This window comes from Colletes gigas, unplaced genomic scaffold (genome assembly GCF_013123115.1).
Source record: "Colletes gigas isolate AHSC1104 unplaced genomic scaffold, ASM1312311v1 Colletes_gigas_Sc00059, whole genome shotgun sequence".
In the NCBI taxonomy this organism is placed as follows: Eukaryota; Metazoa; Arthropoda; class Insecta; order Hymenoptera; family Colletidae; genus Colletes; species Colletes gigas.
In genome coordinates, this window is record NW_025106688.1 from 455,642 (window position 1) to 483,230 (window position 27,589).

The 27,589-nt window shown below is 34.2% G+C and overlaps 3 protein-coding genes across 6 annotated transcripts; 2 read left to right on the forward strand and 1 right to left on the reverse strand.

Annotated features, from left to right (window-relative positions):
• The first annotated feature begins 281 nt into the window (after window positions 1-281).
• LOC122403545 (probable tRNA(His) guanylyltransferase) lies at window positions 282-2,384 on the forward strand. 2 transcript variants are annotated; one of them, XM_043407122.1, is made up of 4 exons: window positions 282-383; window positions 768-1,206; window positions 1,381-1,625; window positions 1,798-2,384. In XM_043407122.1, the coding sequence occupies exons 2-4, from the start codon at window positions 852-854 to the stop codon at window positions 2,254-2,256; spliced, it is 1,059 nt and encodes a 352-aa protein (XP_043263057.1). In that variant the 5' UTR covers window positions 282-383; window positions 768-851; the 3' UTR covers window positions 2,257-2,384. The 2 variants fall into 2 exon arrangements, with proteins under 2 accessions (XP_043263057.1, XP_043263058.1); XM_043407123.1 differs by lacking the exon at window positions 282-383 and adding an exon at window positions 564-640.
• Window positions 2,385-3,320: 936 nt separating this feature from the next.
• LOC122403546 (V-type proton ATPase subunit d) lies at window positions 3,321-5,826 on the reverse strand. The gene is made up of 6 exons (XM_043407124.1): window positions 5,594-5,826; window positions 5,111-5,461; window positions 4,401-4,558; window positions 4,147-4,323; window positions 3,964-4,041; window positions 3,321-3,884 (listed from the first exon to the last, which is right to left on the reverse strand). Exons 1-6 carry the CDS (start codon window positions 5,712-5,714, stop codon window positions 3,723-3,725), a joined length of 1,047 nt encoding a protein of 348 aa, XP_043263059.1. The 5' UTR covers window positions 5,715-5,826; the 3' UTR covers window positions 3,321-3,722.
• A 2,462-nt stretch (window positions 5,827-8,288) lies between these two features.
• On the forward strand, window positions 8,289-13,584 carry LOC122403535 (coiled-coil and C2 domain-containing protein 1-like). 3 transcript variants are annotated; one of them, XM_043407097.1, is made up of 12 exons: window positions 8,289-8,507; window positions 8,584-8,725; window positions 9,009-9,118; window positions 9,204-9,573; window positions 9,655-9,971; window positions 10,133-10,514; window positions 10,598-10,959; window positions 11,042-11,217; window positions 11,292-11,555; window positions 12,625-12,663; window positions 13,013-13,103; window positions 13,184-13,584. In XM_043407097.1, the coding sequence occupies exons 1-12, from the start codon at window positions 8,448-8,450 to the stop codon at window positions 13,301-13,303; spliced, it is 2,433 nt and encodes an 810-aa protein (XP_043263032.1). In that variant the 5' UTR covers window positions 8,289-8,447; the 3' UTR covers window positions 13,304-13,584. The 3 variants fall into 3 exon arrangements, with proteins under 3 accessions (XP_043263032.1, XP_043263034.1, XP_043263035.1); XM_043407099.1 differs by having other exon boundaries at window positions 8,290-8,507; window positions 9,655-9,990; window positions 10,167-10,514; XM_043407100.1 differs by having other exon boundaries at window positions 8,290-8,507; window positions 9,655-9,990; window positions 10,170-10,514.
• The last annotated feature ends 14,005 nt before the right edge of the window (window positions 13,585-27,589 follow it).

Below are 27,589 nucleotides of genomic sequence, written 5' to 3' on the forward strand. Positions count from 1 at the left end.
ATTTGCCTTTATCGACTTTCCGAAACTCCACGAGCTCACGTACGCGTATCTGGCATGTGTGCGTGTGCACCCAGCGGTGCTTTTCTGGCATCTCTGTCTGGCACCTCTGGTCAGACTCCGTCGGACTCCGTCGGACTCGAAACTGTATGCCGGACCGGCATTGCCAGTTGATGCAAATCGTATTTCTGCTGTTTGAGAGTGAGGAGGAAAAGCCTTACGTTCGTCTTCTTTCTCGAATCGAGTTTATGTACGCGTGGCTGTGCATTAGTGTACGTAAGTGTGGGACAGTTCCTTTGGGTACCGGTTTGCCGTCTGGTAACACTGCTTACACTGCAGCGTATTGTATTCCCCTCAAATGACAAGATTTATAGACACGTGTATAGGTACATCTGTTTGAAATTGAATCTTTTTATCAATGTTTTTATTACGTATATATTTATGTTTATATTTACAATTACATGTCTGTCCACTAGAGAAAGTATATTAACAAAAATGTATAAGTGTGTTTTATTTAAACGTTAAACGCCTTGTTTTAAATTTGGTATTAATTCATTAAAGTAGATGTAATACAGTCCTTCATTTAACTCGTATATCTTTATATGCAGTAACAAACGAACGTACTTAACCAATAAACGTACATGTGGGTAATCCGCAACACAAATATACACGAATCGAAAGTTTATTTATTTTGTAATAAAAAAAGTAGGTGATATCTTACAATTAAAAACAACTATTTGAAATACGAACATACGAGTTTCACCTAACAGGGGCTGAAGTACTGAAGTGAACCTCGGCAGTAGAAACTTCAACACTCGGCAGTTTCAGGGAACGTTGTTATACAGTAGAGACGGATGAAGGGAAGTAACTTCCTGAAAATCATTAGCTTGGTCAAACAAGTGGTCATAAGCCGGCACATAAGTTTGACAACAATGGCTAAGAGTAAATTTGAATATGTAAAGGAATTTGAACGTGACGATTGTTGTTTACCAAATTGTTGGATTGTGGTTAGAATAGACGGAAGAAATTTTTCAAAGTTTTGCGATGCACATCAATTTACAAAGCCAAATGATGTAGCTGCCTTGGAATTGATGAATCGAGCAGCTATTACGGTTATGGAAGATTTTAAAGAAATCATTTTAGGCTTTGGTCAAAGTGACGAATATTCTTTTGTTTTTCGGAAAGACACGCAACTTTACAAGAGAAGAGGTATGCATTTAGAGTAGTAGATTACAACGCGTTACACTTTGAATGACTAATAAACAATAGTGAATTAAAAAATACGTAAATTGATGTAAAATATATAATTTTAATATATTACATAATGTTGTATTTTGTAGTTTTTGAAGTTACATCATTTACAACATTAGTTTTATGTTTCAGCTTCAAAGTTGATGTCAAACGTAAATTCTCTGTTTGCATCATCGTACGTTTATCATTGGCCTTGTTTTTTTCGTGGCAAAGAATTATATTATCCACCTTCTTTCGATGCCCGTGTTGTATTATATCCAACAGATAAAAATTTAAGAGATTACTTAGCATGGCGTCAGGCAGATGTTCATGTGAATAATTTGTACAATACTTGTTTTTGGAATCTTATATTAAAAGCAAAACTTACTCCGAGTCAGGTAAAATATTTTAATTTTTATATAGTATATTTATTTTTACATACTATATATTTATATTAAAATTGTTATTAGATTGCTTTAAATTAATAATTAAAATAAGTATCAGGATGTAAGTTATGTGCTACAACAAAGTGTTTACTGTTTTTGTTTACTTGTTTTATTTAATTTACAGGCAGAAGAAAAACTTAGAGGGACATTGGCATCTCATAAGAATGAATTACTTTTTCAAGAATTTGGTATAAATTATAATAACGAACCTCCACTTTTCCGAAAAGGTACTACCCTCATAAGGAAATTAGTACCTGATGGAATAGGTAGACTAAAGCCAGCAGTGGTTCCACTGGTCGATGACATTATCGCAGATCGATTTTGGAAAGAAAATCCAGAAGTAATTGGATTAAAAAGTCTAGCAACTTATCAACCTCCAAACCTTGTTAACAATGCTATTAAAAATACAATGCCAACAACGACACCGCCATCGCCAACTACTAACATAAAACATATTAATAATGCTCCGCCATCTTCAGTTGCTAATGTGAACTCTATGAACGAAGAAGTGCATCCTGCAAGAAGTAGAGAATCAGATGGAGAAAGAATGCAGTGTGAAAGTGAACGAATTTGTAGAAGATAAACAGTGTTTTATTTTTGTATAATAATTTGAAAAATATCCTAACGGAAAATAACGAAAGTTTATTTTCGGTGACTTTGAAATTATTATAATTTTATTTTACCTACAGCAGTGGTACTGTAAAATATTAATTGTCGGTTCAAGAATTACAAAGTTCATAATTAGTAATTATTATATTTCTTATTATTTTATAAGCCTTTAGCTTGAAATTAATTTTTATTCTATTACTTTAATAAGAATGATATTTTCATAAAATAAATCGCGCATGAGTGAGAATGTGTGCGTGCATGTGTGTGTGTGTGTGCGTGCGTGCGTATGTACATGTATGTATAATTATAAAAAATATTTTACAGAAAGAGATACATATAGATATATTTGACAACTATTTTTCGTTAGGATTTTATACTTTAAAACTCAATCAATTTCGACATTGTATTTTCTAATAGTAAGAAATTACATCGAATAATATTAAATTATTTATGAATTTAAAGGCTGCTCTAGAGTAAATATATTAAGGTTTTTATAAAGAATCTTATTCGTAAGCATAAGCAGTATATATTGTAAATGCTATATTTCATATGTTACAAACATTCATACACATCTTTTAGTTGAAAAACTAAATTATTTTGAATTAATTTAGGTTATAACATTTTTTTAATTTTACATGTATGTGTTTATATATTTAATAATAATTAATTAATTCGATTACTATGACATGTATAAATGAAATAATTCATTCGCCTCATTATTTAAAAAAGAAACTATTTTTAATTTACCAACTTTTTTAACTATTGCAAGTATTTTTTAGACCTTTATATATTTGTTAGTGTGTAACACATGAATTTAACTAGTAAATCAATTGATTGAGTTTATTCATCGAACTATGTCACCATTTAGACGTACGTTCAAATTAAAGATTAATTGAACAACTTTAATTATGTAATATGTATACGCACGTAATAGAAATTTTTAATTTGTTCTTACAGGAACATGATTAAAAAAATGAATTAAATTTAGTAATTTAATATGACATCATCTGAATTGAATTTTTCAAACATATGGAATGTATTATATATTGTTTTATATTACATTAGAATCAATAATTACAACGTCGGGTAATACAAGACACAACAAATATACTAGACTACAATAAAATACATTATATACATCGATATAATATAAACTCTTGTTATATATGATAGTAACAGTGCTAAATAATAATTTTTAATACCATCCTTTCAATTTGGCTAGAGATACAGTTGCCTTTTCGTTTTAATTATGCGTTAAATAATTATTAATAATATTTTGTATTTATTTGGCAGTTTCACCTTTTTGACAATAAGAAATATTGTAGAACTATTAATTATTCATAATTGAAAAATAAAAATACAGAGAAACAATCACTTTCCTGTGTGATATTGTTGCTTAGCCAGACATAAACAATCAATGAAACAGAACATTAGAAGGCATTAAAAGATTGGAATGTAATTATCTATTTTAGCACGATGTTTTTGTGCTACACATTCTGCTATCCATACGATGTTGCGACATTCTTGTTCCTTTAACTTAAGATAACTATAGAATACTCCAAAATGAAATTGTTGGAGAAAAGCATGAACGTTTAAACGAACCTATAAATATAAGACTAAAATTAATAATCTCTAATATTTATTATTCAGTATTAATTTTTTATAGTGATATTAAATTTACCTCGTGTTCAAAGAATTTATCTTCTAAAGTCTTATCACCAGGGTTGTTACCCGCACCTTCAAATAAAGCACTGTATTCCTGCAAAAACAATGTAAATTTGTATAGATGTACGTATGTATGATAATTATGAGACATCGATGCTTTAAAGAAATATAAACAAAAGTTTCTAAAATATATACATACAGCATAATACTCTGCTACAGCTTTAACCTGTTCATAATCATCGGCTCTTGCCAATGCTGCTAATCCATCAGGATTCAATTTACCACAACGTGGATATAATTTTGCTCTATCATCTTTTCCTAACTCTGTTCCAAACGAGTTGATAGTTATGATAATTGCTCGCCTATCTGCTTCAAACTATGAAAATAAATTACACTTAACATGTAATTTTTTATATTATTAAATACTTTTCTTAATTGTATCAAATTTTATACCGCAAGTATTTCACACATAGTATCTGCAGTCGTCCCGCCAATGTCTTTACAGAATTTGTAAAAAGCTTCCAAGTAAGCTTTATATAAGGTATTCCTGATTATTTCAATGTTCATTTCATCTAAATCCTGTTCAGAAATGCAATCCACAAAGAAAGGTGCTGCAATAAGATATTTCTTAATGTTTAATTACAATATCATAAAATGATGCAAAATATATCACTGTAATTGTTTTGAAGGTCCATCCTCCTTTGAGCCAGATCTTGGGTTTTTTGGTTACATAGCGAATAATTCTTTGAACTCAGCACATTAAAACCATTATTACTCATCAAATATTGTACTGCTCAGTGAATCCAACAGTGTATTAGTGCACAAGTGAATTTATAGATCAAACTCTGTGTCCTATTCAGTGTGTTCAAGTGCACGGGTGTGTTAGTTTCGGTTTATCCAATTCAGAACACATGCGCAAATCAACGTTTGAATCACCATGTCTGAAGATGGCAGCAAGCAAAGCGTAACTGATGGTAATATTAAAGAAGTGACTAATGGCGTCACATTGAATGTACCGCCTTCATTAACATCTCATTGATCATCAAGATCATCATCACCACAGTCTACGATTGCAGTTGAATTTATCATTACAAGCTATCTGTTTGACTAACATCTCAAACATTTTTTGGTTTTGGAGGACGGACCATGTTTATGGATCATACCTAAAGGAGTATCCACCAAGACTGCACTATAAAGTTCAGCGGGTGTAGCTGCTACATGAATGGCTTCCATTTGTTCAAAACTGCCAAGAGGATGACATTTAGGAATCAATTCTGAAATTGGTCTTTGATGTAAAGTACCAGTGATCAATAAAATGATATTATCGATCATGTAACTATATGTGATAAAATCCAAAAATTGAGATAAAGGCTCAACAGAATGATTACGCATATGTTGAAATTCTACCACAAGTTTTTCCCTTAGTTTGTCATCGATTACACTGACAGAGAGCGGTGATGGTTCATTAGCCAAGAAACTACCATAATCTGTACCTGCTAAATGCAGTTTTAAATCTGCACAAATGGCAAATAATTAATAACAAGTATATCAGTATTAACCGAAGAATGAGCTAGTCGCTAAATACGCAGTAACTACACACATATATAAACATTAAAAGTAATATATAATTGTCGCGTGAAATTTACCTTCGAGTGTTTCACACTGTACGAGATTAAGATAATCATTATGTTGAAGAATTCCACATTTAAATCCACGACAAAGACCCTCCAAATATCCTCCGTCAATATTGAACATGCAACCCTTCATTTTGGAGGACCGTTTACTATAATTTAACAACTATACACCACTTGGAACACGAATCCGTCAAAATCGAAGTCGGGCTCGCCCTTTTCCGTGACGATCATATGACTATTCGTCGAGAAGTTTACTACAAACTACGAAATCTGGATTACTACCAGATGGCAGCAGAGATGTCAGAAGTGCACCGAAGGCACTTTCTCATACTATGCCAGATCACGCGTACGTAAGCTCGTGGAGTTTCGGAAAGTCGACAAAGGCAAATTGATCCATGCCCTCTTTCTCGATTCTCCGGAGCTGCCCGAAGTAATTTCGGACCGCCTCGTGGGTGTCGAGAGAGAAAGGCTCACATTTGCTTTCTCGCTCTTGAACAACTGAGATCCGACCTCCCGTCAACGGCATACGATTTGGAATCTTGAGTCGAGATTCTCGACTGCCCAGGCATTTTTACTTTCCGACCTATCTAGGCGCACATAAGCAAAGTACCCATAATGAAAAAAATATTGTGAAATTTTTGTTACGAAAATACACATTTTAAGACCTCTTGATCATATTTTAATTATTGAAAAAAAAGAAATTTTTTGTATTATTCCTATATATGAGCGTAAGTATATTATTAATACGATTTTTCAAAATCAAAATACTTTAAGATTGTGTTGTCACAGGAAACCGTTCGTGGTATATTACGAGACGGAATCCGTTAACGGTTCAGCCGTATGCCCGATCTGGCCACACTGGTTCCTCAGATCGTCGCGAGTTCGCGTCCAGACACGACTGTTGCAGAACGTTATGTATTTCGCCTTCTATAATAAAGTTTTCTCTTAGTTATTGTTATCTATGCATATACTTTCGACCACAGTGCATCTCCTATTGCTATCCCATTAACAATAGATTGAAAATGAATAAATTAAAATGAGAGTCCACTCTTTGCCAGTATCGTGCACGCTGCAGCATTCTTCAATAAGAATAGAAGAATAAATAGAAGAATTAATTGTTGCAGAAATTAATCAATAATGACTTTCTTCGATATGTTTCGGGATTACCGTATCAATTTGTTATGACGAACTAAATATTTGATTTGGCTTAACTTTGCATAAAAAAATAATTGTATCAATCTATCAAAATTAATAACGTGCACGTTGATGATAGACAAACTGAACTCTTTCGCCAGGAGTCACGTGATCCCCACCATCAAACTGTTTTCAGAAACAAAGGAAAAGTGATCCCGTTTGCCATTTTAATACAAAGTATGGGTTGATCTTTAAATTTTAAAAGGACATAGTCGAATATTTTTAAAGGTACAAAACATAGCGTTTCATTTTAAAACAGTAACATGAGGTAACAGGTAATGTCGTAAAACTATTTTACCCAGTTATATCCTTTTTTACCTGAAGTATAAGGTAAAAAATACAAGGTACGACTATCCGAAAATCGTTCATATTTTATCAATGTAAATGAAGCGGCCTTTCCATCAGAGATAAATACAAAATTTTGTAATTTCTGTGAAAAGAGAACTTTTATTAGATGTACGTGGTGCTTGAAATTTTTATTTTTTGACTGTTTTTACGAAAAGTATTATGGCGCTGCTTCGCTGCGGATAGGATCTCGTGAGAATCGTAGGAGGCGTGAAAAGGGGGGGGGGGGCGTTTCACCCGGGACTGCTAGTGGACTCATCATCACTAAGCTTAGACGACTGGGATATTGGGAAGTTGTTCGAGGAATGTATACATGTATAGCAACCGAGGGGATCGGTCGAGCGCTTGTGAGAGCGCGATCCTCTGGTGGCGAGCAAATTGGTTAAATAAACATTGGTTAAATTCAACTTCAGAAAAAAAAATATTCGAAGGTCAGACAAAAATATAATGTCACATTCAGCGTACGAATAAAATATGATTGAAAAAATAGATACGAAATAAAATTTTATTTTTATAAAGAAGTATTAATGGATATGTATTATAGAGTAAAAAAGTCAGTTTGAAACGAATTTGTGAATCGTATTGAGTACGACGTTTTAAGTAACTTTCATAAATTCATCGATTAAGCAAACATTCATTGATACTGTTCACATTTCCTTTACTTGCGGCGACGTATTCTTCTTAATCCGACCATTCTTTCTTTTTCTTTAAAATACATAATATTTTTACGATTCAATACATGCAGTATTTGATTTATGCGAAAAACTTTAAAATGAATTGATTGCATACGGCGCAAACTTACTGTATGTATATAAATGAATATAATAATTATGGTACGATATATTAAATGTATTTACTGTAAAAAGAAAGGAAGATTAGTCTCGGTGTAGAAGCAATATAGTACTACAAGTCTGTATATAGAATGTGGGCAGTGTTGAATAAGTTTGTCTTATTAAGGTTGACTATAATATCTGAGTATGACTTGCCTGGAAGATCGTTTTTCTTCGTAATACTACAATTCTTTGAATGAAATTATTACATTGATCTTATTATTTTTTATTACATTATTTTCTTCACACGTCTATGTGTACGTTATCGTTAAGATTGTTTATATATTTTAGAGGGTATGTAAGAACAGTCGTAAGCAATCATATGTCAAAGGATTGGTATTATACTAATTTTGTGTACAATGGGTGACGCATATTCATAGAACACTGTAGTAATACCGAGATACGCTGTGTTTCATGTATATTACATCCGTATTAGCATTCTCGATATTTCAGTAATTGTTGATTAATTTACAATAGTGGGAATTTCATACAACAATATGTTCGCGAAGAAAGAGAAACCAAAACGCCAAACAAGAACTGCTGCTAGCCTTGCACAGGTATTATCTTCTAATGTTTTTAACCTTACTTTCGAATCAATTAGATTTTGTATTAAACATGATATTTTTCCAAAAGTACGGAATCTTCGAGGTTCCAGAAAGTTTAAACGATTTAGGCAATAATTTTATGAAAGATGACGACAATGATGATGATTTAGAAGCTGAATTAGCTGCGTTGACAGCTAGTGATAACGTTGGTCAAAATCCAAGACGCAAAGGTAAAAATTATATTCTTAATACAGGGTATAGCCCTTGAAAAAGTTTCTAGCAAAGATATTGAGAGTCAGGTTAATCAATACATATTAAGTACAAAGATGACAAAATTTCATTCTTTTTTCTCCTTGTCTTTTCATAAGTCATCATTTTCCATCTGCTTGTGTATGTCATTTGGCCACAACTTGTACGTGTACATATGATTTATTGTAACTTCTATCAATTAGATTTTAAATACAATTATATACTTGCTAAATGTTTATTTTAAGATAATACGTTATTTAATAGCACCCCGCAAACCAGTTTCTGATACAAATTTGGATGCAATGGTAGCCGAAAGTATGAGAGATATTCAAGACGAAGATATATCTGATGAAGATGATGATCCAGAATTATTGGTATAAATTATATTACTTGTTTGTTTATATTCATTAATTGGGTAGTTATATTTAACATAACTTCAAACATTTTATATTGCATTAGAGTGAACTTAGGATGATCACAGGCGAAGACTCTTCTGAAAAGGTCTTGCCAGAAAAAGAAGAAAACTTATTAACAAAAAATGCAGATTTGTCTGAAGCAAAGGAAGATGATTTGCCTACAGAAAATATGATAAAACTGTTGCAAGAAAGGTTAAAACTCTATCAAATTGCAGAGAACAAAGCGAAACAAGAAAATGAATTAGGCCGTGCAAGAAGATTTAATAGAGGCATTAAAACACTTAAAGAGTTATTAAATGATGCTCAGTCAGGAAAAACTATTAACGAAGCTGATATTCCACCACAATTATCACCATCGGCTACTACAGAAGTAACAGAAAAAGTATCAGAAATGAACAGAGAAGAATCAACAGGTATTATTCACAGAATAGTTGCTAAACCATTTTTTGAGGATGGCTTTTTATATTCTTTTGTACACTATGTATATGTTTCAGACCATGCTGGTGCTTTGGCAGAAGTTGCAATACCGCCTGCAGAAAACAATACATCATCAGAATTAGTTTCAACGAACGTTATAGGTGAAGAAACATTGAACTTATTGAAGAGTAGACAGCAGGAATACAAAGCAGCAGCATTAGCATGGAAAAGGAATAAAAATATGAAAGAGGCGCTCCATTGTGTAAAAATTATAAAACAGTTTGATGTGATGATTGCTGCGATAAATGCAGGTCAAACAATTGACTTATCAGAAATGCCACCATCTCCAAATACTCCTGGATCTAATACTGCTCTTATAACAGAACCTAAGCAGGTAGAAACGCCATCTGCAGGTAAAGTTTAAGAATAATTTAAGAATTTATTTTATATAGCTTTACTAATATAGATGTTGGTTTTAAAAAACCTGTTAAAGTAAGGCATACGTTGCACTAAATAGTAAGTGAATTTTTATATAAGGTGATTCGCTTGCTACAGGCCCTAATTACTGCTTTATGGTATTTTGACATAGCAGAAACAAGACAGGCTGGGCCAGAAAACATAGAACTTGCTTTGAAAGAACGTCTTGAAGTGTATAGAAGAACAAAGACAGTTGCAGAAACCGAAGGAAATTCTTCTAAAACTCGAAGATATGGTCGTATTTGCAAGCAGTTTGAAGATGCCCTCAAGTTATACGCTTCTGGAAAATCTATTCCTCTTGATGAATTACCTGTTCCACCTGGATTTCCACCACTTGTAACTGTTTCTGCACCGGAAGAACAGACAAGTGAAAAACAACCAGCTCCACAACCTGAACTTTCTGAAGATAAAAATACTTCAAGTCCAAAAAGTCCAGTTGTTCCTTCGGAAATACAAACAAGTATGTAATAAAATTTTAATAGCAGTTAATGTGATCATTATAACATCTTATGGGTGATATATTTTTTATTTTTTTATGAATAGGGAGAAAACAAAATCAAAAAGTGTCACGCGCGGAGAAACAACTATCTTTATTACAACAACGTCAGCATGAATTGAAACAGGCTGCTTTTAATGCAAAAAGAGATGGAGATTTAGAATTAGCAAGGAGTTATTTAAAACAAGCGAAAGGAATAGATCCATTGATTGCAGCTACCATGGGTGGCTTACCAGTTGATATGAATTCTATTCCACTATCTCCTCTTGCAAAAGTAGAGCTCAATGCAAGTGGCCAAGTTGGTGATGATTTTACACTAGTAAATAGCATTGATTGTTTAGAAGAAGCAACGGGAACAGATGAACAGATTTATGAAAATCTCGAGTCTCAGTTAATAAAACAATTTAAAGTACAGTACAGATATAATATACATTTCAAACTGAATTTTTAATATATTATATGTAACAAATGTTTATACAATTTTGTCACAGTGGTGTTTATGTACAAGAGATCATTCGAAAGCATTAGGTGATGTACCTGGATATAACAGATGGGAAAGACTTGCATTAGGTTATAAACGAGATTTGGATATGTTGAGAGTTCGAAAACGTGATCTACTGCCACCACCACAACATCATTATGAGACAAAAACTTATGCTATAGTTCAGTTAGTAACATTTTATGTTTGATTACGAACAAAATTAATGAGATCTTGTATTTGTTATGCTGTTCATTTTTTAGGAGCTGTACAGACTTAGGTGAAGGTGATATAGAAATTTCGATAATAAGGGGAGTCAATTTTTTAAAGGAAGACACGTATGTCATGTTTGAATTCCCTTATCCTTCGGATACTCCTCCGTCAGATAGGACGCCCACCGTCAAAGGAACCTTAAATCCAGAATATCAGTCAGTGTTTCCATTAACTGGAATAATAGATCGTACGTCAAGGCAGTGCCAACGAACATTCAAAAGACATGCATTGAAATGTCAAGTCTGGGCAAAAGGGTAATTATAAAGAATGTGATGTAATCAGAGTTTATTATTAGCCCTTTATAATGTTTTCATAACACATGATTTATTATAATTTTTAGTGTATATATTTTTAAATATTTATTTATATGTTTTCTTTCAATAGCGCATTTGTTGTAAAGTTCTTAGATTTGCAATTATTAAAATAGCTAAATTTTCGATATTAAAGGTAACATCATATTATTTGCTACTTGTAAATAGACCCCTAATGTATACAGGGTGTTCGGCCACCCCTGGGAAAAATTTTAACGGGAGATTCTAGAGGCCAAAATAAGACGAAAATCAAGAATAGCAATTTGTTGATTGAGGCTTCGTTAACAAGTTATTAAAAAATTAAATTAAAAAATTTCAAATCGTTCTAAAGAAATTACTTTTGGTAGCAGGGGTCAATTACAATCATTTTTGGTCGATACAAATACCCTCGAAATCCTACGCATTTTCGAGAAAAAGATTCTTTACCGAAAATATAATGTCTGACTAGGAACATTCTACTGACACTTATTGTCGGAAAAGAATTTTTTCAATTGTTTTTAACAGTTGTTAAAAAAATTATTTTCGGTGCGGGGGTCAATTACAATCATTTTTGGTGAAGACGCATGCCTCCGAAATTCTTCGCACTTTCGAGAAAAAAATTAAGGAAGGTGGACAAATTCTTCGATAAAATTAAAAAATTTCAAATCGTTCTGGGAAAATTGTTTTCGGTTGAGGGGGTCAATTACAATAATTTTTGGTGAATAGACACACCCCCAAAATCCTACGTGCTTTCGAGAAAAAATTCTTTACCGAAAATATACCGTGTGGTCGGAAATGTTTCTATAAGTTTTTAACGAAGCCTCAATCAAAAGAGTATTATCCTTGATTTTCGTCTTATTTTGGCCTCTAGAATCTTCCATTAAAATTTTTTCCAGGTGTAGCCGAACACCCTGTATAGTAAAGAATTGTGTATTAATAATTGAATGTAATATAAATTTACCAACACTAAATAATGTGATTTATGGCAGTATAATACTAAAAAATAGTAAATAGATTAGTACGTTGTTTGCAGATGCTCACTGAATCCTCTCCTGTGTTGCACACATCCAAGGTATGACAATTTCATACTTCTAAAGAGCACTCAATTTTGAAATTTTGTACGAGCCAGAAATAATATGCAGTTATTTTAATTCTTTAAGAGTTATACATTTTTCCTTTTTGTTCTCTTTTTCTCTATTAGTCAGTATATTATTAATTGTGATAATATACAATTGACTGTAATATTGCTTACGTATCTATTAAAATGCTTCATAATGTAGATTGATATGTATGACTTTATCATACTTTTCTATTATACGAGCAAACTGTGACAACGTATTCTTTATTTTATTGTGTTAGACACACACGTGTGCGATTTATTCACTTATTTCTTATAGTATGTATTTTGTTGTTTCTTGCAGAGGATTTTTTAGAAGCGATAGTCTGTTAGGTACAGTAACTGTTAAATTGCAGCCTCTGGAAACTCAGTGCATACTTCATGATTCGTTTCCCGTAAGTAATGTACATTAATTATCAAATGTTGAATTTTAAATACATAGTCACTGTGTTGAAGAGATCTCATATTATTGCAGTTAATGGATGGAAGAAAACGAACAGGTGGAAAGCTTGAGCTAAAAATACGTTTGAGAAATCCGATTCTTACAAAGCAGATAGAACAAAATACGGACAGGTGGTTAATCATTGACCATTGACGTAGCGCTTTTACAATCACGATTTTATATTTAATACCTGGAAAATGTAATTTGCTGATTATGAAACGATAGGAAAAATATTATTTGCCTTATTGGTAGATATTCAATTTGATGTGAATATGTATATTTGTGAAATAATTTGTACATTTTAATGTGAATGTGATTCATGTGCAAATATATGAGTACACATGATATGTGCATAAAATATTTACATATGTGTAATCTAATACACAAATATTACGATATATTACATACAAAATTTTGTTACACAAATGTGATATAGCTTTATATTCCAGCTGATAAGAAAAATGTTTTTTAAAACCCTTAATATATTAAAATCTGTAAGGATATGTGTTGCATTTTACATTATTATTTTTACTTATGATTATTCTTTAATTCGTAAGGGGAACATACGAAATTTATTAGTAACTTTCGAAAGTATCATTTTGTTTTAATTATTTAATGTCTGAATAAAATATATGGAAAAAAATGGTTATAAATACATATAAGTATCCTTCTTAAGATAAAATGAAGATTATTAATATACCTATACGAAATACATGGAGTTCATTTAATATTTCAAGTTTCAAATATTGTGAATGTATATTGTTTACAAGAAAAATGTACGGAAATATAAGAATTAATTAACCTTAAGCATAATTGGAAGTAATTAGTGTGCGTATAAGAGGCTGTCGGTTGTGTGTATCGAGTGATTTAAACACAGGGAAGGAATGATCGCAGAGTGAAGCTGAATCCACATTTCCAGAGAACAATACAGCAAGTGAACCCCACTAACAAACTATTGTCCGGTAATTGTTCAACTCTGTCTCCTTCCAGTTCACCAACCCGCTGTTTCATCCTCACCCACGTATGCCTAACCGCTTGATTCTCAACAGCTATGTAATACTTCTTAAATATACATTTGACAGGATGCACAAGCGAATATTGAATGGAATGCAATAAACATAATTATTGGAACGATTGCACCACGGAAATTCAAACACTGTGATAGTTAAAATAAAAGTTTAAACATTTCTCAGCAATCAAAATATGTTTTTATTTTAATCAATGATGTAACATACGTGTTTCCATTAAATTCTTTTGTTATTTTTAACTACATAAACTGCGGAGGTTATCATTGACTATATATTAAATTTACAGATCGATAAAGTGTTAACCGAAAAATGATTTTCTATTATGTTTATACAAGCCGTGTGTTAGGTACACGTAATTAAATTATAATAAATAATTAATAAAAATAAAACATTGGCCTGATAGAGCAATTTAGAATTGTATATCAATTGAAAGTTAACAGAGACTAGGGATTGTTTTATTAACGTTTTCATTTACCGGTAATTCGATAAAATTTTAAATCAAAACCAGTTTACCGGTACTTTATCGATATTTTTTAAGGTATAAAAATAAATATTACAAACGAAAAAATAGTTTATTGAAACCTATTGAAGAATTATAAAAAATACATGCGAATAAAACTATTTTGAACATAAAATGTGAAATTATATAACACAAAATATATATGCGCATTGTATATTAGCAAACTATAGGTGAGCGACTTTCGTTATCGCGACGTTCGAAAATTACAAATTGCAATAATTCCATTTGAATGAAAAGAAAAGGGAAACGATCTTTCTTGTCTTTCCAGTTGAAACTTCAACTTTGCTGTTGCGAGAGACACTCGTCTTCATCTGAATTATGTTTAATCCTTTGACTACGAAAGGTGTATACAGGGTGTTCGGCCACCCCTGGGAAAAATTTTAACGGGAGATTCTAGAGGCCAAAATAAGACGAAAATCAAGAATACTAATTTGTTAATTGAGGCTTCGTTAAAAAGTTATTAACGTTTATAATTGCGCCTGTAGATAGGCAACCTGCGTACAGCTGCGTGCGCGCGATAGTGGTTCCCACTCGGCATGAGAAATTACTTAGTGATGTATCGACAGCCTTACAGCTGTCTGCAGATTGCCGTTCTGGGTGATTCTACATGCGAAAATAAGTCGTAAAAGAGAAATAAAATTTTTCCGTTTGTAACACCTGGTAACATCCTGTATGCGAAAAACGTATCATATTATCATTATTGAAGTAATGTGCAAGTTACATTCCTTAACTATTTTGTACCTCTATCACGAATCGTACAAGTGTAACTATTATTATTTTTTTCATTTGTGTGAAGAAAATATAAAACACATATATGCACATTATTCATACACTTAATTTATTTAATTATTGGTAAAAGAGGCGAATTACCGGTAATTCTTTAAAGCTATTTTTTTAGATTTACCGACAATCTGATAAACCGATTTATCAGTATTACAATCTCCAACAGAAACGAATACATCGCGATAATTTTTTTCCAATAAAATAATCGTTTAAGCAACATAATATTTTCAAAAATGTATTAATTTAAACATCCACAAGTTCAAACTTAATCAGACCTTGAGATCAGAATATAAAATTTAAACATAAAGTTTCATTGAAAGCCACTCGAACGTTTAGACAGATATACACGCATAAACAAACATTCCTTTTAACAGTCAAAACGTGATCGGAGAGTTTTATACTGATTTTTTATTCATAAAAAAAATCGTTTCGAAATGTTTCACGATTAGAATACTTTATTCCATTATAGGTAAGAAAGTAAAGAAAGCTAACGTTTGTAATTTAAATATTTTTCAGCAAGATTATCAGATTTTATCGCGACAGACCTGGCTTCTGTCGTTTCATCTTCAGAATTCGTCGACCTTTTGTGGTCACATACGCGAGAGCCATCGTGCGGCACAAAAGGCGTGCTAGAGAAGATTGGCATATACATAAAGTAGTTGACACCCACCGTGTCAAATACTGGGCGTCTAGTGGTTCCTAAAAAATGCTCGACCATGTCGCCGTCGATTTTCACCGCGGTGCACAAAAGTCTTTCCCGCGGTGCAAATATCGATCGCGCCATTGGAAAACAATGGGATTTATTTGCCAATTAGACAATTAGGTCGGCTGAAAGGGCGCAGGGAGCGCGAGCAACCGAAACTTCGGCGTAGTAAGTACCGCGAATCTGGATTACACGGTCCACTGCAGAGTATTTGACGAACATATACATACCGCGGTTAATGTTGACCTTTTGGCCTCAGCCAGCGGGTTTCTGCGTGCAAATTAACGATGTTTGTTCTCAACCCTTTGGCCTGCCTTGATTCATCAATCTCATCGCTCTTTCCTCCCTCTGATCAAAACGGGCGCATCGGCTCCTTCATGTATGATTTATTTTTTCGTTCCTTCACTATTCTCGAAACACTGCTTCGTCGTTTTATTTATTCTAAACGAAATTTATGCACGACGAATTTATCATTCGTCGGTGCTTGTCATAACCATGTTATACCGTATTCGATAACTTTAAAGCGTAAGGGTGGTCAAGGTTAAAGAAGCTACACTTTTCTTTTAACTAAAAGCTTTGTTTCTTCGCTCTGACCGACACGCGTGTCTGGCTTGAAGTATTTTTTTTCTAACTAACCTCACCTCACGCTCTCGCTTAGTTTGGCTCTGTCCCGCCTTCCTAAACACTCATTCATTACGTTATTCCTAATAGCTATTAACGACGCCTGCTGTACCACCAAACCTCCTGTTATTACAAGAGTACAGGTAACCGTCCTACAACACGACATCTTATAACACGGTTTCGCTTCAACACGATAACAAAATTGCGAAAAAACTGGAAAACACTTACAGCACTGGATAATATGATTTTTGCTTAAAATATTTAAAAGCTAAATTATCTTAAAATAATGACGCGAAGAAATAATGAACTAGGGTCTTTACATAAAAAATATAAACAAATTATAATTTATTAAATTGAGGTTGCATTAAATTATAATATTTTTTGTTTGTTTTGTGTTATACATACATTTATATTTTTCATAAAAATTAAGTTGCTTATGTAGAATTAAAAAAACATATCTGTTTTTAATAAATTTTCAGAACATAACTCCCCTTTTTTGTACTGGCTCTAGTCCTCATATAACACGGTTTCACACAACACGGTATTTTTTAGGAACCTATCTACCATGTTATAGAAGAGTTACCTGCATTTGCTGACGATATCACCATCCTATGTAAAGGAAAATCCATTAACACCACGCAACAGCTCATTTAACAGGCTCCTAACAAACTCCACAAATGGATTGAAATTTTCAACTGCGAAAACTGAATGCATTGTATTCTCTAAACGCTGGGAAATCCTTCCATCGGTCTTAAAAATTGGCAGAAATCAGCTTCAATTTGTTACCTGTACTAAAATCCTCGGAGCACCCTTTGACTCAAAACCTACATGGAGTAACCATGTACACAATCTCATCAACAGCAGTAAAGAAAGGATGAAAATAATAAAAGCCCTAGTATATAACAACTGGGGAGCGGACAAAACCGTACTCTCACACGCCTATAAAGCAATTGTTCGATCCAAAATAGATTTTGCGTCTATAATATACAACTCAGCCAAAACAGACACTCTTAGAAAATTAGAAACAGTTTACAACACCGGGTTAAGACTAACAACAGGCGCATTCCATACCAGCCCTATTGGAAGCATTTCAATTGAAGCCGGCGTAACGTCCCTGGGGCATAGAAAAAAACTATTAAGCCTAAAATATGCCGTAAGGGCCGCCACATCCACCAACCCAATTATCTACGAAGACTGCTTCTCTAGGAATAAACGAAATACAAACTACCAACTGCACAACTCTCCCCTCCATCACAGAATTCAAATATACCTCGACGAACTTCAATTCAAGCTACCGGCTATGGAAAAAAACAGACTCCATAAAATACATCCCTGGACATTGAGTACACCTACCATCGACTTATCACTCACAAAAGACAAAATGGACGAGCTAAACGTAAAGGAATGGAGATAACTATTCTCCACTCTGTGCAAAACACAAGGAAAGAATCCTGGAACCGGATATGGCAAAACCACAAAGCAAGCTTACTCCATAGATCAATTCAAAACTTCCACGACATTACAACGAATCCCAAATTCAATAGAAAACAGCAAGTAGCACTAATGCGAATCAGAACCGGCCACAGCAAATTGTTACATGCACCCCTCTTGAACAATAGCCTTCCCAGTACCTGCGAAATATGCAACTCACACCTAATCATTGACCACATCATTATCGAATGCAGAAAATATGCGTAAACAGGGAGAGAACTGAACATCACGGCTAACATCACAGAACTATATGCATCGTCATCACACCAAGTGATTTATCACGCAGTGATAAATTTTTGCAACACTATCGGATTACTAGACTCTCTTGGCAACACAGCACCGAATCACCTACCCCTAGCGTCCTGCAATTCTTAGTACAGTCGCTAATAACCTTGCAGTTGATGCGACTATAAACTTTCAATTAAAAAAAAAAGAAAAAAAAAGTATGAAATATGTTTTAATTGTACTAAATCGTAATCTTGAGAATTCTGTAGTGTGAGCATTTATTAATTGGCGTACAATCGGTTGTTCAATTTGCTACTGTCCTTAAACCCGGCCGATGGGGGTTAATGTCAGTGCATTGGTATCCGAGAAGGTCAGCACTTTACATATTCATACGATAACCTTTGACATGTTTAATGGTTTATCGCTATAATGTATAATAATGTTTCCTTTTATAATCTATGTTATATTACATATAAGATACATTGTCAACGTCCGCTGCTTACTCGAAACATTCACGCGCTTGTAATCGTTGCACTTTATATCTAACGCGAGAAAAAAAGCTTTTGCTTTTATCGCTTGATAAGATCGTTCTTAATACAAGTAATCGTCTCATAATTAAAAGTAAAATACTGAAATGTTCACGATAGTATTTTGTTATATTTATATCTTTCTTACAATTAGCGTTATTTTTATCAAACTTTTTTCAAATGTTCTTCAACACTCTCCGGACGATATCTCTCTTTTTGTCAGACATCCGGAGTCATATTCACGCTCGCCTTAATCCGTAGCAGGATACAGAGAAAAATAGGGACTCCGTTTCGGAGACGTCGATCATTTTTCTTTTCGATCAGATATACTAAGACTGGTGGCTTTCAAACTTTTTGGAAGGTGCCGCTTAAAAAAAGAAAAGAAAATTATACTTTTTACTATAATCTTTTAATAATATTAATTATATTTTTTACTATATTTTGGCAGAATACTTTCTGTTTATCCTTTACGCCAAGGAAATTGCGTGAATTATTATCTGTGAAATCTATCTTGTACTATTAAAAATTTCTTATCATTTGTACGCAAGTTTTAAGTTAATATAGTATATGTATATATTCTATTTTTCTTATTATTTTTTCAAACAATGTACAAAATTTACAGATTTAATTTCCATCGAGATATAAAAGAACAACCTAAAGCGTAAACGATATATTTCTATACAATATTGAGATGAACAAAATATATATAATTTTATAGTATTATTCATCAATTTTAATATTAAAGAATATAATCAAACATAAGTTTTGTTTCTTGAAAATTTACTTTTATTAAAATGGTGATTTGACGTTAATAAAAAGTATATTCAGAATTCGACATTCTTCCATATTTTGGTGTGAAAAATATAGCATTCTACTAAAAAAAAGCAGTCGAATCTTTGAAATGTCTCTGCCTATAAGAACCTACATGCATAACATGCTCTTAGAAAGCATACAACTTTTGTATAAAAAGTTTTTTCGCCTAAACGCATACTTTAGAAGGCGATTCTAGCGTTAATGTAGTCATTATTATTTACCAAAGCGAATAGTCTTTCTGTCGGATCATGAAATCTCTCGTTGCGCGGGACACGTGCTACGCGTTGGCAGCTCTTCTTCTTTTTCGAAATTGTTTCCCGCAGATAGAGTCCGGTTACGCGGTTTCTGCTTATTCGGCAGATGGCCGGACGTGACGTCACTGGAACCAGGCGAGTGTTGATTGCAGATGCCAGATGCGACCCGACACCCAACTTCTTCAGCCTTCTTCCTTCTCTTCGCGAATTCAACTCGCGAGTCGCGTCCTCGCGTTACGCGACGCTTCGGTTCGTTCGCATTTTATGTCAAAATCCACCACGCATAATTTGATGTACTTCCGGCACTCTGCCGTCTCCGATTCGGACTGACTTGTAAATTCAACTACAGCGAAGCTCCATGCTTCGAAGCCCAATTTACTAAACATTTGCTGGACTCTTATTATCTAAACCAGCAGGATTTTTCATTTTCATAACTTTCATTACTGTAGGATTTAACGAAGTGAATTGTATTTGGAACAAATGTACAAATGATATAATTATATAAACAAATTTGAAACACACCAAGCACACAATCTTTTTACACAAATTAATATCATATAAGAACCACGTCTGTCTTTCACAACCACTAGTTTCGTTTTCCCTGTTGTCTCGTTGTCCCTGGTTACCCATTTCTTCTCGAATAAAACATTTTCAACCCTTTTGCACATAAATTAACATTCAGCAAAACTATAGCGCGGCACAAATCGCCTACATTACGGCAATGTAGCGAATTTATCATTTTAATAACATCCAAAGAGTCGACGCTATTTGTTAGCATTTTCTACCAGAAATCGTGAATTACCTATTTCCATCTATTATTTTCCATATTTTACAAACAGATTATTTAGTTCAGCTTCAGTTTTTATTTAGACACGTAATGAAAGACTTCAATTTTATTTAAAAAATTTTTATACTCAAATTACTTCATGTTTCTTTCTTGGTAATTTGGTCTTTTACCCTACATAATAATATATCTATACGAAACCAACTTAATATACAATGTATAAACTTGGTTCTGCTAATTTTTGGTTGGTGCATAATTTTTTTTTTTTTTATTGAAAGTTTATAATCGCATCAACTGTAAAGGTTATTAGCGACTGCACTAAGAATTGCGGGACATTAGGGGTAGGTGATTGGGTGCTGTGCTAACAAGAGAGTTTTCAAAGTTTGTCTAGTACACCGATGGTGTTGCAAAAATTTATCACTGCGTCTTGGAGTGATGACGATCCAAGTAGGTAGTTCCGTGAGATTAGCCGTAATGTTCAGTTTTCTCCCTGTTTGCGAATATTTTCTGCATTCGATAATGATGTGGACGATGGTTAGGTATGTGTTGCATATTTCAAGCTATTGTTCAAGAGGGGTGCATGTGACAATTTGTTGTGGCCGGTTCTGATTCGCGTTAGTGCTACTTGCTGTTTTCTATTGAATTTGGGATTCGTTGTAATGTCGTGGAAGTTTTGAATTGATCTATGGAGTAAGCTTGCTTTGTGGTTTTGCCATATCCGGTTCCAGGATTCTTTCCACAAGAATACGATGTGCCTGCATTGATATCTACAGACGTGTTGAGTATCGGTTGGTTGTTGTTGTCTATGGTTGATGCAATTGTCGCTTCCAGGTCGGCTATTTCGTTTCCAAATATGTCCTTGTGAGATGGGATCCATGCTATTGTTATTGTTTTGTTGGATTTGATCGGTTGGTTTCTTGGATTTCGGTATAAATTTCGGTGGTTTGTTTCGTGTCTTGCATTTTCACAATGGAGGAAAGGGAGTCGGAGAAAATGATAAATTTAGGTCCCGGGGAACTATCTATAAGATTAAGAGTCGACAGAAGTGCGTATGCTTAAGCTGTGTGTATACTGTTGATGGGGTTTAAGCCGAATTTAGCTGTTTTATTTTGAATGACTACGGCCGTTCCTGTTCTACCCATCTTGTCCTTCGATCCGTCGGTGCAGACGTGGGTGAAGTTGGTGTAACCTTTGCACAGAGTGGAGAATAGTTATCTCCATTCCTTTACGTTTAGCTCGTCCATTTTGTCTTTTGTGAGTGATAAGTCGATGGTAGGTGTACTCAATGTCCAGGGAGGTATTTTATGGAGTCTGTTTTTTTCCATAGCCGGTAGCTTGAATTGAAGTTCGTCGAGGTATATTTGAATTCTGTGATGGAGGGGAGAGTTGTGCAGTTGGTAGTTTGTATTTCGTTTATTCCTAGAGAAGCAGTCTTCGTAGATAATTGGGTTGGTGGATGTGGCGGCCCTTACGGCATATTTTAGGCTTAATAGTTTTTTTCTATGCCCCAGGGACGTTACGCCGGCTTCAATTGAAATGCTTCCAATAGGGCTGGTATGGAATGCGCCTGTTGTTAGTCTTAACCCGGTGTTGTAAACTGTTTCTAATTTTCTAAGAGTGTCTGTTTTGGCTGAGTTGTATATTATAGATGCAAAATCTATTTTGGATCGAACAATTGCTTTATAGGCGTGTGAGAGTACGGTTTTGTCCGCTCCCCAGTTGTTATATACTAGGGCTTTTATTATTTTCATCCTTTCTTTACTGCTGTTGATGAGATTGTGTACATGGTTACTCCATGTAGGTTTTGAGTCAAAGTGTACTCCGAGGATTTTAGTACAGGTAACAAATTGAAGCTGATTTCTGCCAATTTTTAAGACCGATGGAAGAATTTCCCGGCGTTTAGAGAATACAATGCATTCAGTTTTCGCAGCTGAAAATTTCAATCCATTTGTTTCAGACCAGTTGTGGAGTTTGTTAAGAGCCTGTTGGATGAGCTGATGCGCCACTGTTCGCGGTCTGCGTAATCTTCGTATTTTTCGCGCCTCGGCTCTATGCTCCTCTTATCGTTGTAGTTTAGGATTAATGGCTGCTGTTATCGCGGTGTCTTCCGGCGAGGAAAAAATCGGCGAAGTTACGCGGTCGGCGACGATGCTCGAAGGTCGTCCGCTTCGTAGTTACGAGGATGCAACGCGATGCAAGCTGTGCTTCAAGCGACCAATATACCCCTGTTGTCAGCAAACGAAATGGCAGATCTCGTGTAATGGATCGTTTATTAATAAATCGTTACTAGGAACTAGGGATGATTTTGAGAAGCCTAACGAGTCGCGAGTGATTTCTTCGTGCTGGCTGTACACACAGTGTCTTGTAGGGGATGTTATTACGATCTTTCCGCAGCTCCGATTGCTTTCGGTTGTTCTACAACGGCGCGATATGCCACGCTTCGATGACGGCACTCACAGATCGCGTGTAAGCTGATGACATTTACCATCTATGAGACCATGGTTATTTTTATATCCTCGATTATTCGCGTGCGATCATACTTTTTATCCGAAAATTTCACTATCGGAAAGTTTGAATCGTTTCGAAAACGAATTTGGGAAAATCAGGGGGAAAAAGCGTTCAACCATCTATTGCAAGAGTTATTTATCACATAACTCCATACAATAGTATGGCTTATCTTAGATCCCTATTTAATTCTTGCAATATGGACATTCGTAATACGAAATACTTAAGTAACATTCACTATGTCTCAATAGAATTCAAGGCTGTAGTTTCTTAGTACATTTAGCTCCTGATTGTTAAACAAGACTATTTTATATATTAATCTCACCTAAAATTATTTCTCCTAATGAAACAATTTATAGATAATTGTTCCTTAAGCGTAGATAGGGAAAATTGTACTAGCTTTTCAAAAGGAACTGAAAAAATCCACGCAAGACCAGCAACGTAAGTGATCTTAAATATTTATGTCCTTCGAAAATTAATTCTTATCTAGTGTTTGTTATTTGGTTTTAACTTTCATAAAATTGGACACCATTGAGCTAATTAAAATATGAGATATATCCTCGTTAAATTAAAACAAAAACCAAAAACTAGAAGCTCAGTTATTCCAATAAGGAAGAGTTCGAATTGAATTCTCAGTGCCGTTATTAGATTATAGAATAGAATTATTGACCTTGAGTAGAGTTATATTTTGGAAATTGTGTTCCTTTTCGACAACTATAAAAATCATACTTACGTTTATTTCAAATTAGTAAAGACCGAGGATGCGAGTTGTTGAAGAACGATCTCGGATGGATCGCTGTTTGCTTGTCTCGAAAGAATCACAAAGATATAAAAGGCGCAGTGCGTGATAGCAATAGGGGAGACATTGGCTATTAAATTTAATAGCCGAGGAGAGAAACGATGGTTCTTCTCCATCCACTTTTCTCCGCATTGCTAAAACAATAAAAACTTCCCATTAATAACTGCGTGGTGACAAATATGACGGAACTTCCGACGTGGTCCGGAAGTCGCTAAATGTGCCAGTGTCCGGTTTCATCCCCTTCGCGATCCGTAGTTCTATAAACGTTGCTTCTCCATTTTAACTGGTCGGACATTTCTTTCGATCAAACTTCGTGTCTTGCGTTCGATAAACTTTAACATCAAAGATTACAATTTCAACCGTTTGTAACATTCGTTGCTGCTGGACGCGCAGTGGAACAAATTGACCAAGTCGTAGGAACTCTTGACAGAAAATATGCCATAGAATAAGGGAAAAATAGGAAGAATATGATCCATGCAATTTTTAGTCTTGCAATTATATGCTAAACTTAAAATTTAAGAAAAAATTTATGACCTTCGGGTGAAATGAAATTTTCTATGTTAACATATTAAGATAATTTTTTTGCTCCAAGTTTCTGTTCGAATACCATACACATTTTTAATCATACGATTCTTTATGTCAGGGTATAAATTTGGGTGCAAAAATGATATTGTGGCACATTCTCGACCAATGTTCTCGTCAATTTCTTTATATATTCTTTAAGTACGAAACACTTAAACATATGTAGAGTTTCTAATGTCTTTAATATGAACATTCAAAGTTCCACATTCTTAAATTTTACAAGAATTTACAGAGTACAATTTTTTCTTGTATCTTAAGAAACAATAATTAACTCGATGTTACCCACGATGCAGGATTTTTCGTTCGCGGGTAACACCGATAATCAGGTCTTGCCACGAGGAGGCTACTATGTAAGAAGACCCGAATCTCCCGAATATTCCGATCTCCCTTTTACGTACTAAACTAAGGAGATAGAAGGAATCGTAATTCCTTCTCCTCGTTAAGTTCTGCCAAGCAATTTATTTAAACTTCCAAACAGTATTACTGTCGACCAGCTTAGGACATTCTTTATTCTTTATTCCTTTCAAATATTAATAGCACAGAATTTACCGGACTTATTTAAATTTAAGGAATTGTAACTTTACCACCTTACTGTCTCGCTCGACAATAGGAAATTGACATACACTAAAGTTATTTACACGACGCACACAATAATTAGTTTTTAAGGGGTTTTGGGCCCAGATAGATACCTGTACCCTTGGCATTTCGGCCGACTACCCCCGTATGCATCCATAGTGGGTGGAACTTAAAGTTTCAGAAGGACTGACTCATACGGGGTGGGCCAGCTCCGATTTGCCACTCAGGACACTTCTCATAATTGAATTTTTGTATTTAATCAACTACCGAATAGGACGAGCTCAGAATGAAAGATTTAAAGCATTAGAATTTCAAGAACTTGTACGAAGTGAACCATTTATAATATCCGCACTGAAAATTTTCTGTTAACACGTTTTATCTTTTTATATTCGAATTGTTAATAAATTATTATGTTGGCAAATAGGTGTTGTTTCTTTCTATTTGCTAAATAATCGGCTTCACAAAGTATGTGGGAGCCAACACAATTATTTTATCAAAGAAAATGAGGGAAAATTTGGAGATACGCGATGCGATACTGAAACCGTGCAGCGGGTCTTAGGATCTAATTATCTACCCTTTGATAACTCTATTTCTATAAGAAAATGAGTCACGCCCGTGAAATTGGTCTCCATTTCTTCAATGCATACCGTCGGGAGCCAAACGCACCCGACTTAGGCTATCTGACAAAGAGAGAGTATTTGAGACAAGGACTTCTGCCGGAAGGTATGCGTTTTCACAGGAAACGAAATCCTACACCTTCCAGCGAAGAACCATTTTCCCTGAATCGAACTGTCAGAAGAAGGCGGCTAGATCTTTTGGACCAGCCACACGGCTGATCACATGTTTCATTCGACGAAACAGCGGTGCCCGAAGCAAGGAAGGAGAAAGCGAGAGAAAACAAAGCTAATTGTAGAGCACAGACATTCGTACACCATGGCCTTAATTATAACTTAGTCTAAAGTTAAACTATTTAGTCTAAAGATTCCTCGGCGGATGATGATGTCTTATCTCCGAATATTGCACATAATAAAAATGTCACAAGAATTTCTGAAATAACGTGAAAATAGAAGTTAAAACTAAAAATCCAGCGGTGATATTCTATCTAGCTAAAGGGCCGACCAAATTCATGAAATAATAAGAAAGCGATAAGTGAAAATATTAAAGAATCGAACAAAATATCTCAGCAAAATGTTATGAGAATTTAAGAAACGGAGCAAAAATAAAAATCTCATTCTAATTAGTGTCATCAAAATTCATGAAATAGCACAGGACAATGGTACATGAGTCAACACAATCATAACAATTCTAACAATAAAGCGAAAGTAGAAACAGAGAAAGAAAACATTCGAAATAATTAGATAAAATCGGATAGATAGATAAAATTGAATTACGACCTAAGAATAAAATAAAATAAACAGGTCAATTTTGTGTTAATAGTATAAATGAGTAGAGTGGATTTACTATTTGTTCTCAACAAATAGTTACCGATAGGTGATTAAGGGCTCATAGGTAAAGTTAGAAAATATTTGTGATTTAATAAGAACGGTTGGACAGTTAAATAAACTTAAATTGGAATCAAACAATAAAATCGAAGTGGGGAGAGAATTTTTAAATATTTCTTATCACTAGTCAGCAGCGGTAAGCAGTGGTAACCAGTGGTGAACAGTGGTAAGCAGTAGTCAGCAGTGGTCAGCACAAGACAGCAATGGTCAGCAACCGCTAATGGCCAGAGGTAGGCCCCCAAAATTGTGAGACCCGATCCTTTGGATGTTCCAGGGGATATTAAAGAATTTTGTTAGCAGTTAGTTCACTTATACCTCTTTGTAGAATGACTGGCGGGGAGAAACAACGTCAAAGTCAACAGTTAATTTGATCTATAAATGTACTATTTCGGTTGGTTCTACTTCTTGGCCATTCCTCGATCTTCGCTAGACCACTGACATTTTGGTGTCAATCTCATTGTTGATCGTCAATGATTATAAGCTGACCATTGTTGACCATTGAATAATCAATGACCAATTAAAGCCATCGCAAAATCAAAGATAAAATCTCTTTTACAAGGATCCCCTTAAGATGCATGAATTTTTCCAATATTTTGTGCCATTATGAAGGAGTATATCTTATATTATAAGACACGCATGATTAAGGAAATTGAACGTGTTTTTTTATCAAATCTACGGAATAAAAAACACTTATTTTTTCGATTATTGTCAAACTGTCGAGAATTG